Here is a 17,089-nt window from a genome sequence, read left to right as displayed (position 1 = left end):
GCTCAGGGCTGTCACTAGGTGGCTAAATATTTCAGCGTGTTTAGGGATTGAACTATTCAGCTCTAGTGTGTTTGTTTCTAGAGGGGTGTAGGGGGATGGGTCATCAAACTGTCAAAGTCCTGAGACGACTGACAGAACAGTCTTTCTTTTGCTGTCGAGACGCTGTCCGAGAAGGTAAAATTTAGTCATTGCTGGTACTTTCTTACGTGACATTGTTGATCATAGACATGGTAATTCCATTTTTTATTCTTTAATTTTATAAAATTTAATTTTGTGTGTGGTTCAAAACGTGTAACATTGTCTTCAATTCATAATTGGTAATCGCATGTGGCCTGCTGTACATTCCCACAATGTCGTCTCTTGCTGAATGTTGCACGTTTCGTTCCATGCAGAACAGTAAAAAGTAATTATTGCTTAACTTTTTAATTCAAGACTTTGTTTCTGAATTAAAATTGTGTGACTTTGTTTCAAAAAGTAATTTAAATTTTTCTATTAACTGTTGAGCAGTAAAGCCTGAGCTTCATTACGTTTTGTTTTGCAAATTGTTTCAATTTCCAGTTGAATTATGCCAAGAGCTTTCACAGACATGCACTTAACTTGTTAGAACACTCGAGTGGGTTAGAATTTGCCTATATTTTAGTCTACTTTAAAAGTGTGTGCTACACATGTGATTTTTGTCAGGAATCAGGTCAGACATTGAATTCTCGATTTAGATGACATTTTACAACAACTATATGTTTCTAATTAAGAGCTTTTGTGAAAAGATTTGCTCAATAGAATTGTATTTTTTAAATATAAAACAGAAATTAACCCTTTCTTGTATTTGAAAATGTAATTGGTTCATTGTTTTCCTTTGAACTTGATTTACAGGATTTCTTGGTTAGTTTGATGTTGGAGCTGCCAATGGTGTTGATGCAGCGTTCATGGTGTGAGCAGTGGTTTTGCAGTCATTTTCCAGTCGAGATGTCTTGAGGGCGCGTTTTCGCAATGGAGCTTGTCAAAATGGAATTTTCGCAAATGGAGCTTGTGCAGACATTCACTTCAACATCATATTTCAATGTGATATTTACGTAATGTTGATGTTCTTGCAGTGTTGAATGGTTGTGCAAAATAGTTGATGTTGCCTGGTGGCTGTCGGACATGTTTTATCGGCTGCCTTTTGTCGATGTGTCGTGTCGTCTCTTGCCACCTGTACGCACGTTAAGGTAATGCTGGATGAATAGTTTTATTTAATTATTGACTGGTAACTAAATCTCCGTTCTTGTTTCAGATAAATCGTACGCCGCCGTTCCAGACTTGATCCATTGGTGAAGCCGAAAGAGGTTGCTGAAATTCAAGACTGAAAAATAAATTAGACTGGACAATTTACAAATGCATATATGTTGTCCCTTTTCCCTGAGTAAACAGCATGTCCGCCGTTGGTTATTCGTCTGGTCGAAAGGGAAATAGCAATGAGAAGTTCTGATGTATTTTTGGAGAAAGATTTGTTTGATCACGAAGTAATTCTCCCTTGTGTTTCGCGATCAACTGTACCACCTTTTATATATAACATTTCAGGCTCTTCACATGTATATGACCAATATCAATATTATTACTTCGCTAACAATAAAATATGAAATCAAACCTATTTTGTTCTTTATTCCTATGAAAAATTAAAAATTTTATAATCTATATTTTAAAATTATATAATTATTTCCTGCCCAAATTTTTATTATTTTTTTCCGCCTTTTTAAAAACAACCACCATATTATTTATTTACTAAGTCTTTTTCGATAAAAATTGGCGATGTTCGTTTATACCTTGTTTTTTTATTTAGAAATGAACAATTCTTTTTAAGATGTATTTTATTTTTTTATTTTTTATAAACATATAAATACATGTATATTTTATGGCCCCCAGGGAGGGGGGGGCCTGTGACTTTCCCAACCGCGATAATAACATGTGCCGTTATTATTTTGTTGGTGCAGAAAGCCGGAATTTAATCTAGCAGTTGTCGACTGAGTCAAACCTGACATAGATCAGGTTGCCTCAATCGTATACTGCACAATAAAAACGCCAAAGACAATGGAACCATTTCAAGAGTGAAACACAGGAAATCACTGGTAGAGCAAAAAACACGAATGAGAAAAGATTTCAAACACAGGATAGCATTGGCAGAGAGAAATACACAAATGCAAACATAAAATATATTTAAAGTCAGAGACCCAGATATCACTGGCAACTTCAGGCTAGTTCAGGATACCGCCAGCACAGCTACTTCTGGATAACACTGGAACCACACGCTGCATACAACAGTTCAATTAGTCTCCATCACATCTTTCACCACCTGGCTGCAATAAGGTAACCAACAGCGGACCTATTCAAGAAAATCAAAAAATTACCATAGGGGAAAGACAAGCACAATTACACAGGACTCTTAATGAAAAAAAGAATACCAGGAGTAAGACAAAGCTACGCAGTCCAACAGATCTCTCCGATATTTCAAATTTTACAAAGGAAGTCATAGTTGGTTGGCATCAAACTGGAATTTGATCTCTAGTCATTATAACAAAGTACTTTAGTAGGAAATTGGAAAAAAATAATTACTTTTGCTTTAGCATGGCACGAGACATACGACTGGGTGCAGGCAGCAAGACACACGAGGCACGACATTTCAGCAAAATGGACAGGCTTCCCAGATAGATTCTGGTTTGACAAAGTGGTATTGAAATCACCTATCAATTTACACATCGAAATTTAACATTAAGTAACCCTATTACCCTAAGAAATTAACAAAAAATACCTTTACATTTTCACCATGGGAAACGTCACGACCAGCATGCAGCATCCCACTTCTCATTTGTCAAGGAACAAAATGGCCGAAGACGCTCGCGCCACCTAGCGACAGCCAATTGGATTGCTTCCTTGCAGACAGCACGCAGCAGCTAAATTTGCAATTCCTCACGCCTTTCACCTTTCACTATGACGCAACATACAAATGATTTAGTTAGCTATTTCAGACTTACGGTAAATTTTCGAATCCTAATAAAAGATGAGAAGACAATAAGAAAAAGATGTTCCAGCAATACTGTACTAAATCTAGCATTGGTTGTTACCACTCTGTCATTTGGATGACATATTCAGTTAGGATACCAGGATTCACAATAGTTGACAGTACAGGCTTCATGAACCTTTCACATTTTCTCCTGGAAATGGATGAGAAATAATGAAAGAACACATGCCAAACAAATAACACGGGAAATCTAGTCAATTTACCAACGAATTCATTGGTAATTTTCGAAGAAGATGTCGCTGAACTTTTGACGTCATAAGCCCATATCTGACACAACAAACAACATTCTTTCACGCCATCTATTTGACACATTCCAAACTCAATATCTAAAGGACTTGCCTTAGATAGTCGCAAGTCATAAAAGTAATCAAAAAGACAATTTCTCTTTGCTTAAAATTAGCATGGAGTCTTTAGAATTCTACAGAGAACAAAGCTCACTTGCTAGTATTAGGCAACTTTTCCGGAAGTATACCGGAAGTAAGCAATAGCTCCTTAAACATAGCTATCGTCAAAATAAACTAAATATTCGTGATCTACGTGAAATTTGGGGTCGATTAGATGTGATTTAAACGAAATCTAAATTTTGGCCAAATTCAAGAATTTTCCTGAACTATAGTTCAGGAAAATTCTCAAAACCGGAAGTACGCTTTCGTACAAAATAAAACATGAACTTTGCCACAAATTTAACGAGGATAACGAATATTTGGTTCTTTTGTACGTCAGATAAATATTTACTGAACTACTGACAGAAATGAGAAAACCGGAAGTAGAAAATAAAAAAAATTATTAAAAATCTAACAAGTGAGCTTTGTTGCTGAAACAGAAACTGGCAGTTATCACCCAAAATTTTTTTTTAAGTAGCATTGAGAAAATTCTTCAGAGATGTGCAAAGTAAACGTAATTAAACTGAGTGGAAAATGATCAAAGGCTATGCCGTCTAGTGCCAGAAAAAAGAAACGTTTACAATAACATGAAAACAATGTCCGCTCTGCCTCGTTGACACTTAATTGAAAGAACTAACAAGAAAAGGCTTTGATACTCACGTAATATTCTCTCCTCCAAATTTGTATCTCGTCTTCACCAAAAAGCCACCACCACAGCATCACACATCACAACAGACAAAATACCCAAGGTGGATAAAAATGAGTGGAAGGCAGCATGACGTTCGCTGATGTGTGTCTCGTCTGTCAGTGATTCCAGATAGTTGACGAAATATCGTCTTCCGCTACCTCTAGGTATCACCCTTTTAGCTTTATTCCTGTCATTCTGCACTGTGCCTTACCTGTGATAAATCTTTCTTTTTTTCTGTAAGTGCCGATGGCCATTGATAATTGGATAGCAGCATAGGAATGTGACAGCTTTGTCTCGGCTAAATGCCCTACTACAGAATAGAATCATCTTGGGAAACTTTGTCTGCTCCTAAATTGCATGATACACATCATAGGTTAAAGCTACTTCAAAAAATGCAAATTTGGGCTCCTTTCTTTTCTGTGAACTTCGTTTTCTTTACTAATCAATAATCCAATCCCACCGTTGGGCACACAACCGTTGTATTTAGCAGGAGGTCGAGGAGCTGGAAGAGGGTGTTGGTAGTATGGGAATTGAGGAAATTTTGGTGGTTTTTCCTTGTTTACTAGACAACTCATTATATCATTGGTTTTGTTCCTTTTTAAAATATTAATGGTTAACAAAAAAAAAATAATGATAACACAAATTACTAACTACATATTTCGAAAGCCGAAACAGAATACCAAGGAACGGAAACAGTTTAACTTGCAAAGGAACTTTCACAAGAATAGGGTACAAAAAAATGACACATTTGACAATAACTATAAGAATATAACTTTTTTACATAAATGCAATGTATGTAATATTCAACTTCAATATAAATGTATATTATATAAAGGCTACTTTAATTTGTTTTTATTACAGTCAAATATTCTATAGCAACATATACTTGTTGCCGATTTAATCTTATTTTTACTCCGCATTTTTCCCCCAAATCCCAATCTCTAATGTTCCCTTGAAAAAAAGAAGGTTGTCGTACTAGCATAAACTATTCCTAACTCTCGTGCACTCGTGGCAATGCTAACAGCGTAAACTCCAACTATCTTCACTTGTGGCGGGTCAATATCCAAAGTTCCAGCAAAGGCCAGAAAATGGTGCACAGCTTCAATTCAGCAAAATGGCAGTCAATGTATCCGTATCACTGTGCGAAAGTAGAAAAAAATAAATAAATCACCAGGACATAACAAATACACACCACACATTAGGACAAAATATCCTTAGCACCGACTATTTCCAAATGAGCAAGTTAATATGGTGGTGGAACGTAGCAGGGAATTGTATTTGATGAAGTCGATGGACTATGCCCGGTAAGAAAGGCGTGTTTTCAATTGTTACTTTTACTCCTACTCCTACTCAATACCAGTTACTTCCGAACGTTGGCTGAAAACACATTTATGAAAGACGCTGGAACATTCCACTATTCAGATGCACGAGATTGCCCTTCTGACTAGGCCTACTTGTCAACCGAGTTAAAAGCCCCATTTCAGATTCGTTTGCAAAAAGACTAGATAAAACTTGCATTTTTATCTGAAGCGAGTGGCGGGAGACTTACTTGCTTAATGCAGCCTGAATAATGTGCGAAACTGGGACGAGGATGGTTGACTCCTTCACTAAGAAGATGAAGAACTACAAGTTTACGTAGTTAGTTGTCCATGAGGTGTTACATCGTCCTAATCAGCTAGAATGCTGGAGGAATCATGGAAATTTCCCATCGCTAGTTTTCTATGAAACCGTAACGAATGGCAACAAAATTGAAGTAAGAAAATAATTATAAATTTAAAAAAAATCCATTTTGATGAATAGTTCTTTCTAATACAACTCACATGTATAATTAGTGTGTTGATTTTGACATCTTTGGAGATATGAATAATTGAATGCGCCAGTTGACGCGAAATCCGGCTGTGTAGACACAAGGTATGTCGACTTGTTTTCGAGCTACATAACTTTGTTTACGAAAAATTGTTTGACGAACAACACTCATCGATGTTCCAGGAGTAACACTCTTTTAGTTGATGGGTTTGGGTAATACGTAGAGCGCAACAGCTGTTTTGCATGAGTTGATATTTCCTTCATGGTCCTGGATTTTCACCGATGAGTAGATTCTAGACGGCGAGTTTTTCTTGGGGCCGTGATGGAAATCTTGAACGACAATGGGCTAGATGCTTAACCTCGTGATATAGTCGAACTCAATTGACCGTATAGTCAAATTTCATCACCTTCAAGTTTCTAGTTTTATTGAAAAAAAAAAACAATTATTCGATGAGTATGGATTAGAAAAGAAATATAAATGTTTCCTAATACGTGATGCGTAAGTCCTTTGATATAATGGAAGTGATAACGGTTTGTTAATGGAGAACTTCTGCGGCAAGTAACATCTGTAGTAACCCTCTCCCGACGCCTAGTTTTTTAATATCGTAGGTAGATTCATTGCTAGTGTGTTGAATAAAACCCAACTTCAGAGAGGACGATTAATGTTACATACTTTTCTGTCACAAACAATGACTCGACACGTCACAGATGGAAACAAATGACGAAAAGCTTATTATTAGTAAAATAAAAATAACCCACATACAGTAATACTAACAAGATTAGGAAGAAGTAACACAAGAAAAGATTCCAATGCGGATATGACCAATTCTTATTGACAAAAATGTTTACTTTAAAATTTACCTGAAATAATCCTATTGTTCAGATTACAGCCTCTCCCTGACTCGATCCAACACCCACAGCTATAACCACTCAGTTGAATCCAGTGATAGCAACTGCAATCGGAAAAGATAGATTTCCATTCAAAATTTAACCAACAATCAAAGACAGCAGCCAAGATTTGATAACGTATCAGGCCTGTTGAGCTTGTAATACCGTCATCCATCAATAAGGATACAATAGCTTCATCACTAACAATTTTAAACATATAAAAAATCCGCCTTTTAACTTACGTAGGTTTCAATCCAGCTAACAAGTTGGTTCCACCACCCGACATACATATTGAAACATGCGATGCTGTGCAGGCTACTGCTACTGTTGCTTCCGACCGTTAAACACACACAGAAGTAACTTCTCGAACAGCAATACTCCTATACCGAACCCAAAATATTCATGAAAAATGAGTAACCTTGAAAATCACCTTTCAAACCAAATTAATTATTGAGCATCAGGCCTGTTGAGCTTGTAATACCATCATCCATCAATATGGATACAAAACTTTCATCAGTTACTTCAAAGAAGAAATAAAACGCCCATGATACTCACATCAATCGGTGTTGAAAGGTCAGCACCTAGCAATACTCCACCAAGACACCATCATGTTCCAAGTTAGCCACCTGTATTAACAATTAGTATTTAATAATCAACCCAAAATTCTTACATTAATTCAACCAACTTCCAATCAGTATCCTTTTGGCAAGGCTTAGTCATTGAACCCTCGCCGCTATTTTTCTCATCACTAGTTTATAATAGATTAGATTATGTGAACTCAGCGACCCACCTTCAAGTACGTCGTGGTAATCACATGCCCTTGGTAACGAATTGTGGACGATCACAACGAGCAAGTACCTACAGAAAGCATTGAATTAATAATTAACAATGATGACATCAGGTTCAAGACCAAATTTTTACAACAATTGTTATCAGTATCCTTTTGGTTGACTTTCAATAGAAACATTTGAATGTTTCTTCACTGTACAATTATCATCACAGAAATATTCACATTTCGTTTGCACACACCAAATATTACTCACATTTCCAACTTCTTGTAGCCATGTCTGATGGTGTTACTGGATTGCTGCACAGTCTTGACTCAACATCCCATATCAGTAGCAACACCGTCCTGTTCAAAAGAAAACACGTTTCAGTAAAAATGTACGATCGAAGGAATATGCAACACAAATCTTGAATTCAGTCACGCTCTCGGACATTTTTTCATGACCATTTCGAAAAATCCGTCACAATAAAGCAGAGGAATTAAGAAAACTCAACACTACAACATCGTTGAGAAAATCTCAGATATGATTCTAACTCGGCCTTTTAATTCATCACAATTTAAAAGTATTTTTATTCATGCCTTACATAATCATTTACTCACCCTTCATTCCTTCTGTGATGTGATGAATGCAATGGTGAAAAAACTGACGATATCCTTTATTACAAAAGAGAAATAATTAGCTCTCAATTACAAAGGCAATAAACGGACATGAATAATTTAAAAATATGAATCAGATAAGATCAAAGATTATGTCATCACAGCAGGGTGTCACAGCAAAAGTACCAAGACCAACAGATCTGAATATTCTCAAACTTTGCAGCAAGAATAAATAGATACCATCTTGGATCTCAGATACTATTGAGGGTCACACCAGGTCATTTTGCTTCATGGTTTTAATCACTTTCTCATGCCTAATATCAAACAAAATTAAAGACATAGAACTCACTCTTCAATGTCATGCCTTAACCAATATGGTATCCTGCATCTTGTCATCAACATTAGTTGCAAACAATTTGTACTAGAAGGATGGCGTTCATTTAAATTAGATCTGAAAATCAACAACTTGAATTAAGTACAATATTCTTTCAATACTATAAACCGAGAATACCTCACAATAAATTGTAGACAGCGGAAGAACGTTTCTCGTTGGAATCACTTTTCAAAATGGCTTATCAAGAAATTTTGAGACACTTCTTCAACTTCATACAGCAACGCCAGACTTTTCTTCTCGGTACTCGCAGCGCTCGCGGCATTCACAAGTCGGAGAGCAGCCATCTAATGGCAATTTTGAAATGCGAAGGCAGGAAGGCTGATAATTCGTTACGGAAAAATTTGTGTAGTCCCCAATTGCATTAATAGATATTCAGGAAATGACAACAATAATTAAGTTAAACACTTGACTTTTTACTTTTTAGAGCAAAATAAGCAGCAAATTCTATTCCGCCTCTTCACTTTTTGCTACTGTTGTTATCCATCTAGTGAGTAAACTAATAACTTCGATCATACTATTTTCGCCATTAAAAATTGTTCCTTGATGGCGTCTCGTCATTAGAAAAGAATAAAAATGGAAAATGTCTGAGCTTAATAACAAGAACTGCATTATCAAAAATTGTTTAAAGGATCCTGCAGAAAAAACAGCCCTTTTTCGTGTGCCAAAAAATTGTTTTTTGAGATGGAAAGAGTTGGTATCAAACGAAAAATTCTCTAGTAAATCTCGAATATGCAGTCGACACTTCGATGAATGTGATATTAAAAAGGGGATTTACCTTCTTGGAGACTTCTATCCTTTATCCGTTTGGAGATTAAATTCTGGGGCTGACCCAAAGCATTTCCTCGGTAATTATTCTATTTTTAACATGACTTAACGACAACTGAATTGCATTTTCGTTTGAAGACTTGCCGTCAATCAAGCCAACCAAAAAAAGGAAAGTTCTTACAGATGTTACGTGCGACTCTGGTTTGACGATTCCAGCAATCTCAAAAGGTATAAAATTTTAGGTGTGTTCAATCCTTTAAAACACTGAAGATTGATTGCACATCATAAACATAATCTTAGTGATAGGGTAATGTCTCAAAATCTGGACAGGCCTGAACGCTACAAATTTTGGACAACCGAAGAAATTTTGGTTTAAAAGTCCTATATGATGAGCAAATATCGCGAAAACTATGCCATTATGAAGAATTTTTGCCATTCTATCTGGGTTTGCAAAATATTTACTCTAAATGCCTGAAATCTCAGGAAATTATTAAAATAAAAGTTCTGAAAAGAACTTAGAAAATATGAAGTTTCTTGGCCTCATAAATCAAGCTGGAATAACATTTCTAGATGATATTTCTTGCTGTTTTAGGGCTCAAACGAAAGAATTTTGTTCATTCTTCACATTTCAGCACTTCAAACTGCGCCAAAACTGCAAATTCATGGAAGAAATCTAAGTAGAAGCTTGCTGGCGATAAATCCCATTACACAAAAGCTGGACAACCCCCCCTTTCTAAATCTGGACAACTGTAGAAGCCACAGGGTGTCGCTAGTTGAGGTGTACGCCACATTTCTGGCCAAGCGTTCTTTTTAATTTCAGCTTCTTGACATCTGAAAGCAATTATGTTTATCCTGATCTCATTCGTGTCTTATCTATACATTCAATAAAATAGACTATAATAAAAAAAATAATTGCTTTATTTTGCGATTGCATTTAAACAATTTCATAATTTAGCAAGCTTCCACGGTTGTGTGGTAAGGTGCTTTCTTTGGTAATACTTTGGATTTTGGGTGTCTCAAGGTTCAAATCCAAATCTCAACAAAAATTTTTTCATGAAAATAATTTGGAAATTGCCTAAGGGTGTCCAGAATTTATAACACGCTAGGGATAGCGTGGAAATATATTCTTTTTTAAGCTTAGATCATTAACCAAAATATATAGATATCTATTCTGCACTAAATTATCATTCGTAGCCGTATCGGTATAGCGTCCACCTGTTAATCGGCCTTTTCTCGTGGCACAGGTTCAAATCCTTTTTGCTCCAAGAATTTTCTTTTTATAAAGTATTTGGGCATTGCCTAGGGCTGTCCAGAATTTATAACACGTTAGAGATGGCTTGGTTATTTTTTCCTTTTTTTATCTTTGATCATTCTTCAAATTATTACAACATTTGTCATTCAATTAAAGAAGTCATGTAGCTAATATGGTAAAGTGCCGTCCTGCCGATAAATTGGTTTTATCATCAGTATGTATGTTCGAATCCAGATTCCGTTAAAACTCTTTTTCATGAAATAAATTTGGAAATCGCCCCAGGCTGTCCAGAATTTATAACACGCTAGAGATGGCTTAGAATTTTATTATTTTAAAAACTTCTACTAATTTAAAAATCAGATTAACATCAATTTCATTTTCCGATAACCTATATAGCTATGTCGGTAAAGTGCTTACTTCCTCATTGTGATTACGATTAAGGCCATGGTTCAAATCCCATTCCGAAAAATATTTTTCATGAAATATATTATGAAGCGGAGAACGCCCAGAATTCAAAATTACTTTCATGAAATTGATTTCTATTGAAGTAGGATTTGAACAACGGCGCCGATAATGACGACCGTTGGAAAATATGCACTCTACCAATAGAGCTATAGCGGCTGTTATTGAGAGAAAAAGATGTTAATATGGTTTGAAAAATTATGAAAGTTTTAAAAATAATAATTTTCTAAGCCATCTCTAGCGTGTTATAAATTCTGGACAGCCTGGGGCGATTTCCAAATTTATTTCATGAAAAAGAGTTTTGACGGAATCTGGATTCGAACCTAAATACTGATGATAAAATCAAGTTACTGGCAGGACAGCACTTAACCATTCTAGCTACATGACACGTTATAAAGAATGACAAATGTTGTAATAATTTGAAGAATGATCAAAGATAAAAAAGGAAAAAATTACCAAGCCATCTCTAGCGTGTTATAAATTCTGGACAGCCTAAGGCGATTTCCAAATGAATTTCATGAAAAAATGTTTTTGCTGAATCCTGGATCCGAACCTAGGAACTTTAGTTATCCATAACCTCTCAGGCAGGCCCTCAACCAGTTTAGCTACATGGGTAATCTCGGGGCAAAGCAAATATTGAAATAGTTTGAAGAATCATGAAAGTTCCCAAAATAATAAATTTCCATGCCATCTCTAGCGTGTTATAAATTCTGGACAGCCTGAGGCGATTTTCAAATGAATTTCATGAAAAAATATTTTTATTCAATTCTGGATTCGAACCTGGGAACTCTTGGTTGTCCTTAACTTTTCAGGAAAGCCTTTAACCACTTTAGCTATGTGAGTCGAAAATTTTTCATGGTAAGGGTAACTTTAAACCATAATGCTGACCAATATTTTCAGCATAGACTATGAAAATGGTCTTAGATCACTCTGAGAGAGGTATAAATTAAAACTGAATTGATGAAAACGTTATTATTATGGTGCCACTTTATGCGTTTATTTTATCACAATCACAGTCGAATCATTCAAAGAAGACCCGTTTTATTAAGTTGTGGTTTCTGCTCATAGATGGCGCTGGTGGTTGTCCAGAATTTTTACAAACTGTCCAAGATTTTTGGCGGTTGTCCAACTTTAGGAAGACGTTTGGCCTATCTCAAGCACGCAAATATGACATAGCCACAAAAGTGTCCAGAATTAGTGACACTACCCTAAATATTTAATTTTTTTAAATCTATTTCGCGTGAAATAATTTCATAACATGGTCTTGTACGGTATATCCAATTATCCAGAGCCATTAACTATGTTTACCGGTCTCTTATGGCGGAATATTCTCTCGGAGACGGATATATATATATTTATTATAACATATGCAAAAATATTATGCGATGTATATCTCCCGCTACTAGCGGCGATAGTCTCAACTTAATACAAAAAATGGCGAAAGCTAAGCCATCGTCACGAAATTGTATAGTTCCCAATTGCATTAATAGATATTCAGGAAACGCCGAGAATAGAGAGAATTATACTTTATTTGGAGTGCCAAGCAATAGTTTCAATGCATGGCAAGACCTAATGCCAAACGTAAAATTACATAAAACATCGAAGCTGTGCTATCGCCATTTTGACGATTCTGACATTGTCAAAGGGTACAATATTCTAGGTGTGTTTCATCCTTTCATCCGGTGGAGATTAAAAGAAGGCTCAAATCCCAAGTATTATATTGGTAATATTATAAAATAATTGGGTAATTTTCTGTACAGAAGTTGGCGTTGAACACTCGTGTATAGTATATTGTATTTGTTATTTAAGAAAAATGTAGTCTGCTAGTCTCGGGGCGTCTCACCTGTGTCTGTCGGTGTCGGGAGTCCCGAAGTTTATTAGTTACATTGCCGTTCAACAACCTACTAGTGAATTGTTTTAAATTGTGTAACATTGTTTTGTTAACATGGGGAAAAAAGAACACAAACGGTGTTTTATTAGTGGTTGCTACGGGAAAAGGGATAAAGAAAATGCTCATGTCGGAGTTTTTGGTGTGCCAAAAGCTTCATTAAAAATTTGGCAAGACATAATTCCAAGGGGAGGCTTAACCACTTCTTCGAAGATTTGTAGTCGGCATTTTGACGACGACGATATAGAAAAAGGAAGAACAATTCAGGACAAATTTTACCCTTATTCTAGATGGATGCTAAAGCCTGGTGCTCTCCCAAAACATTTTTTAGGTCTGTTTTTTTACAGCAATATAGAGAAGAGTTTAGATACAGTTTTACACATTTAGATATAGTTAAACGTTTTAGGTTTTACTTGTGATTTCAATTTTGATTGTATTTTATTTTTTTGTTTATCAGGACATTCATCAACAAGACCAACAGTGGCCAGCTCAACATCACAGAAATCAAAAACCACCCTAAAAAATTCCTGTAGTTCTAAAACTTTGCCAATAGCAAAAGGTAACTTTGCATTGCTATTTGTTATCTGATTCTTTTTCAATTATCAAATACATTTTTCATTTTTCATTATGTAACTTCTCACAGATCCACCTTTATTGTTACCTAAACCTAAAGATGGAAGTGGTTTACCTATTCAAACTAAGACTGTTCCGGAATCAAGCATCAATTTTTCAGGCCCAAGCCATACTATTCCTCTTCCAGTTGATGGGCCTATAACTCACTACATCGTCGTTCATGATAATATTGCTGTACCAAATAAACCCACACTAACAGTAGACGGTGGGCTAAATGTAAATGGTACTCTGAGCAATTTGGTCACACCTACGGTGCAAAATGATCGTATGGATGTTAGTTCTTCTGCGTCTTGCAGTTTTGACCACAGCTACGTACTGGTACCTCCACGAACACCAACTTCTCTAGAAGAGAGTGCTGCTGCGTCATCGACATTGCGCAATTTCGAATCAGCTACATCTCAGGAAGCACAAGAAAATGCTGGCCCAAATGAATCGGATCACAATTACGTTATTCGTTCTTCTTCGACCCCTACTGTGAATGAGGAGGAAAGTTTCCATTTGGGTATGGCGGGTTACCACAACTTCATTAATGGTGTCGTTACTCCTACAGCTGAATGGACTTGGTCCTTCAACGAACGAAACAACAATTTAGTTTGTTCTTGTCATATTTTTTCCCATGACGGTGTGATGACTATAAAATCTGTTAAAATTGTCACCATGACCAAAGTTGCGTTGTATCTGAATGGAAAACCCATCACGCCTCCAGATATGCAATTTGAGTTTCGAAGTAAAGCTGATTTAGCAAATATTCTTGAAGATTTCAATTACAGAAGAACATGTCAAGGAATTGTGGATGATTCGCTAGCAGATACCGAAGTGACGGGTAAATGTGCTGGTATCAAGGAAGGCAATTTGTGGCGCTCAAAAATGTGCATGGGAATTGCAAACCCTCCTGCTTCCGCTCTCTGTTCAAAATGCCGCGTTTTTAAAAATTATTTGAAGAGAAGTACAAATAATCAGAAGACCAAGAAATTGAAAAATTCGAAAGAAGATTATAAATCGAGGTTGCGTTCCACCAAGCAAAGGTTGACACGATCAAATTCTAAAATTGAGGTAAATTATTGTTGGATTTTTTCTCGGAATAATCCTTTAATAGTTCTTTCTGAATTTCAGGCTCTTTCAGGTACCATAGAAGGTTTGCGCAATGAAAGGAAGAAGCTTTACTGGAATAGCTTTGATGTGAAATTAAAGCTTTTAAAGCCCAAAGTAATGATTAATTGATATGTCAAATTTCTCTTTTCAGCTAATTTACAAGAATTACTCACTTTTAGGAACAGCTAGTTGTTAAAACAATGATGGCCAAAGCAACAGTGAATCCTGGAAGAAACGATCGATTCAGCGCAATGCGTTACGATCCCGAATTTCTCAAAGAATGTTTACGAATCAGAAACAAAAGTTCTTCGGCGTACAAGCATTTAAGATCCGAAGGCATTCTTCCCCTACCGAGTCAGAATACACTCTTAAGAATCATGAAAAAAACAGATCTCGGTGATTCTAATAAATCAACGCAACCGGATCCACAAAACGTCTCCGCCGAATCAAATTTCATGGAACAAACAAATGTGGAAAATGAATGTCCTGCCTTACCCCACTTCACTGAGTCCGTATCGCCTACACCTGAAATAATGTTGCTACATTCAGAAGAAATACCTGTGTCTGTACAAGAAGAAATGATTGTTGAAATCTTGTCGGTTCAATAAAATGTGATTTAAAACTTAAAAATTTCTCTTCTTTTTTTTTAATTTCATACCTTTCGTAATTTGGCAATGCGGCCTTGGGCTCGTAGTTTGAGTTTCTGATCGTCGTCTGCTAGTAGAGTGATTTCAGAAGAAAAACAATAAGGAAATTTATTTTGTTGGTTTGACTTAAACGTCAAACAATATAATAAAACCTTATGGGTAATAATAATGGAGATCAAGTTATATTAGCTACAGGAGGTTATGATCACTCAATTAAATTCTGGCAAGCCCACTCGGGAGTGTGTACCCGGACGGTAACACATCCCGAATCGCAAGTGAATGCTCTCGATATCACCCCCGACAGCCAGCTATTGGCAGCTGCAGGATACCAACATATTCGCATGTATGAAATCAACTCTTCTAACCCCAATCCCATAGTCAATTATGAAGGTATTTCACGAAATGTGACTGCTGTTGGATTTCACGAAGATGGACACTGGATGTACACTGGAGGAGAAGACTGTTCTGCAAGAGTTTGGGATCTTAGGTATCATGTTTCCTCGTATTATTGGAAAAAACATAGTTTGATTGAGTTCTCATTTGTGTCATTCTAGGACAAGAAATTTGCAATGTTCCAGAATATTTCAAGTCACTGCCCCTGTAAATTGTGTTTGTTTGCATCCTAATCAAGGTGAACTATTGGTAGGAGACCAAAGTGGTGTCATCCACATCTGGTGAGATTTTACGTACCTTTCTTATTCTGTTGGGAATGATTGTAACACATGGATTGCTTATATAGGGACCTGAGAACAGATCACAATGAACAACTGGTTAGTATTGATACCTCAAGTATTTCCATTTCCATAATAATATCAATCAAATACTTACAGATTCCAGAACAAGATGCCTCCATTCAAGACATTTCCATTGATTCTTCTGCAAACTTCATGGCAGCCATTAATAACAAGGTGCCCATTATTGATGTTTATTCTTAGTTTCCCAACCAAGTCTTGAGATGTTTTTTTTCCTTTTCTCTCTCTACACAAATAAAGGGAAACTGTTATGTTTGGAGCCTCATCCCTGGGACTAAACTGCCGGACGGCGAAGAAGGTTCGACACCAACACAGTTGCGACCGAAAAGCCGTTTGTTAGCTCACAAACGTTACGGTCTCAAATGCAAATTCAGCCCTGACGCAAAGTATACGTTCGCCTCGTTTTCTTTGAATTTCTTTTTCAATCTTACAATTGATCTCGCAGGTACTTGGCCACGACGTCAGCCGATCAAACGGCCAAGTTATGGAAGACTTCCGATTTTTCCCTTCATTCCACACTGCAAACTGAAAATCAGCGCTGGGTGTGGGACATTGCCTTCTCTGCCGATTCACAATACGCAATAACAGGTACTTGACTCTTCTATTCTTCATCCTGGTTTTGTCTGCCTGTCTTGATGAAACATTTCGTTTATCCAGCTTCGTCCGACAACACAGCAAGGCTGTGGAGTATAGAAACGAGCGAGATAGCTAAAGAATACATTGGTCATTCAAAAGCTCTTACCTCATTGGCATTTCAAGACGGGACACCGTAAATTGAACATTTTACCATAATTTTCCCTTTTTTTTGGTTTTTTTTTTTCTTCTATTTTTCTCAAATGTATAAAATGTTTTTCATTGGCTTTGATACACTTAGGAACGCCTGAATTTTTAATGGTACCGTCCCACCTCACTTGTAGAGGTTGATTCATTTGGTAGAGCGGGAATCAACTCACCTATCTTGTGTCGTATTGGCTTTGGCCCCCTCAATCTCAAGACAAACGTC

General features: G+C 36.5%; 2 protein-coding genes and 2 long non-coding RNA genes across 16 annotated transcripts; 3 read left to right on the top strand and 1 right to left on the bottom strand.

Moving 5' to 3' along the window:
* Positions 1-100: 100 nt before the first annotated feature.
* Positions 101-1,623, top strand: LOC124191409. Its single transcript, XR_006873410.1, has 3 exons — positions 101-230; positions 871-1,205; positions 1,271-1,623. It is a non-coding gene; the product is annotated as an uncharacterized LOC124191409 (long non-coding RNA).
* Positions 1,624-1,884: 261 nt separating this feature from the next.
* LOC124191402 lies at positions 1,885-8,954 on the bottom strand. 10 transcript variants are annotated; one of them, XR_006873408.1, is made up of 18 exons: positions 8,713-8,954; positions 8,551-8,652; positions 8,205-8,258; positions 7,861-7,949; positions 7,608-7,675; positions 7,373-7,443; positions 7,060-7,197; positions 6,791-6,882; positions 6,422-6,573; positions 5,944-6,346; positions 5,673-5,842; positions 4,096-5,261; positions 3,256-3,319; positions 3,096-3,185; positions 2,789-3,021; positions 2,615-2,714; positions 2,436-2,535; positions 1,885-2,356 (listed from the first exon to the last, which is right to left on the bottom strand). It is a non-coding gene; the product is annotated as an uncharacterized LOC124191402 (long non-coding RNA). The 10 variants fall into 10 exon arrangements; XR_006873406.1 differs by having other exon boundaries at positions 2,436-2,521; positions 2,587-2,714; positions 2,783-3,021; positions 8,713-8,952; XR_006873407.1 differs by having other exon boundaries at positions 2,783-3,021; positions 8,713-8,952.
* Positions 8,955-9,091: 137 nt separating this feature from the next.
* Positions 9,092-15,312, top strand: LOC124191397. Of its 4 annotated transcripts, none has more exons than XM_046584589.1 (7): positions 9,417-9,440; positions 9,499-9,588; positions 12,364-12,797; positions 13,420-13,521; positions 13,606-14,648; positions 14,709-14,801; positions 14,867-15,312. In XM_046584589.1, the coding sequence occupies exons 3-7, from the start codon at positions 12,392-12,394 to the stop codon at positions 15,293-15,295; spliced, it is 2,073 nt and encodes a 690-aa protein (XP_046440545.1). In that variant the 5' UTR covers positions 9,417-9,440; positions 9,499-9,588; positions 12,364-12,391; the 3' UTR covers positions 15,296-15,312. The 4 variants fall into 4 exon arrangements, with proteins under 4 accessions (XP_046440547.1, XP_046440545.1, XP_046440548.1 ...); XM_046584592.1 differs by having other exon boundaries at positions 9,421-9,440; positions 12,364-13,293; XM_046584591.1 differs by lacking the exon at positions 12,364-12,797 and having other exon boundaries at positions 9,092-9,440.
* A 65-nt stretch (positions 15,313-15,377) lies between these two features.
* On the top strand, positions 15,378-16,983 carry LOC124191398 (target of rapamycin complex subunit lst8-like). The gene is made up of 7 exons (XM_046584593.1): positions 15,378-15,821; positions 15,889-16,008; positions 16,074-16,104; positions 16,165-16,242; positions 16,327-16,472; positions 16,532-16,674; positions 16,744-16,983. The coding sequence occupies exons 1-7, from the start codon at positions 15,490-15,492 to the stop codon at positions 16,857-16,859; spliced, it is 966 nt and encodes a 321-aa protein (XP_046440549.1). The 5' UTR covers positions 15,378-15,489; the 3' UTR covers positions 16,860-16,983.
* The last annotated feature ends 106 nt before the right edge of the window (positions 16,984-17,089 follow it).

Source organism: Daphnia pulex, chromosome 3 (assembly GCF_021134715.1).
Source record: "Daphnia pulex isolate KAP4 chromosome 3, ASM2113471v1".
NCBI lineage: Eukaryota > Metazoa > Arthropoda > Branchiopoda > Diplostraca > Daphniidae > Daphnia > Daphnia pulex.
This window is presented reverse-complemented; position numbering and strand designations above follow the sequence as displayed.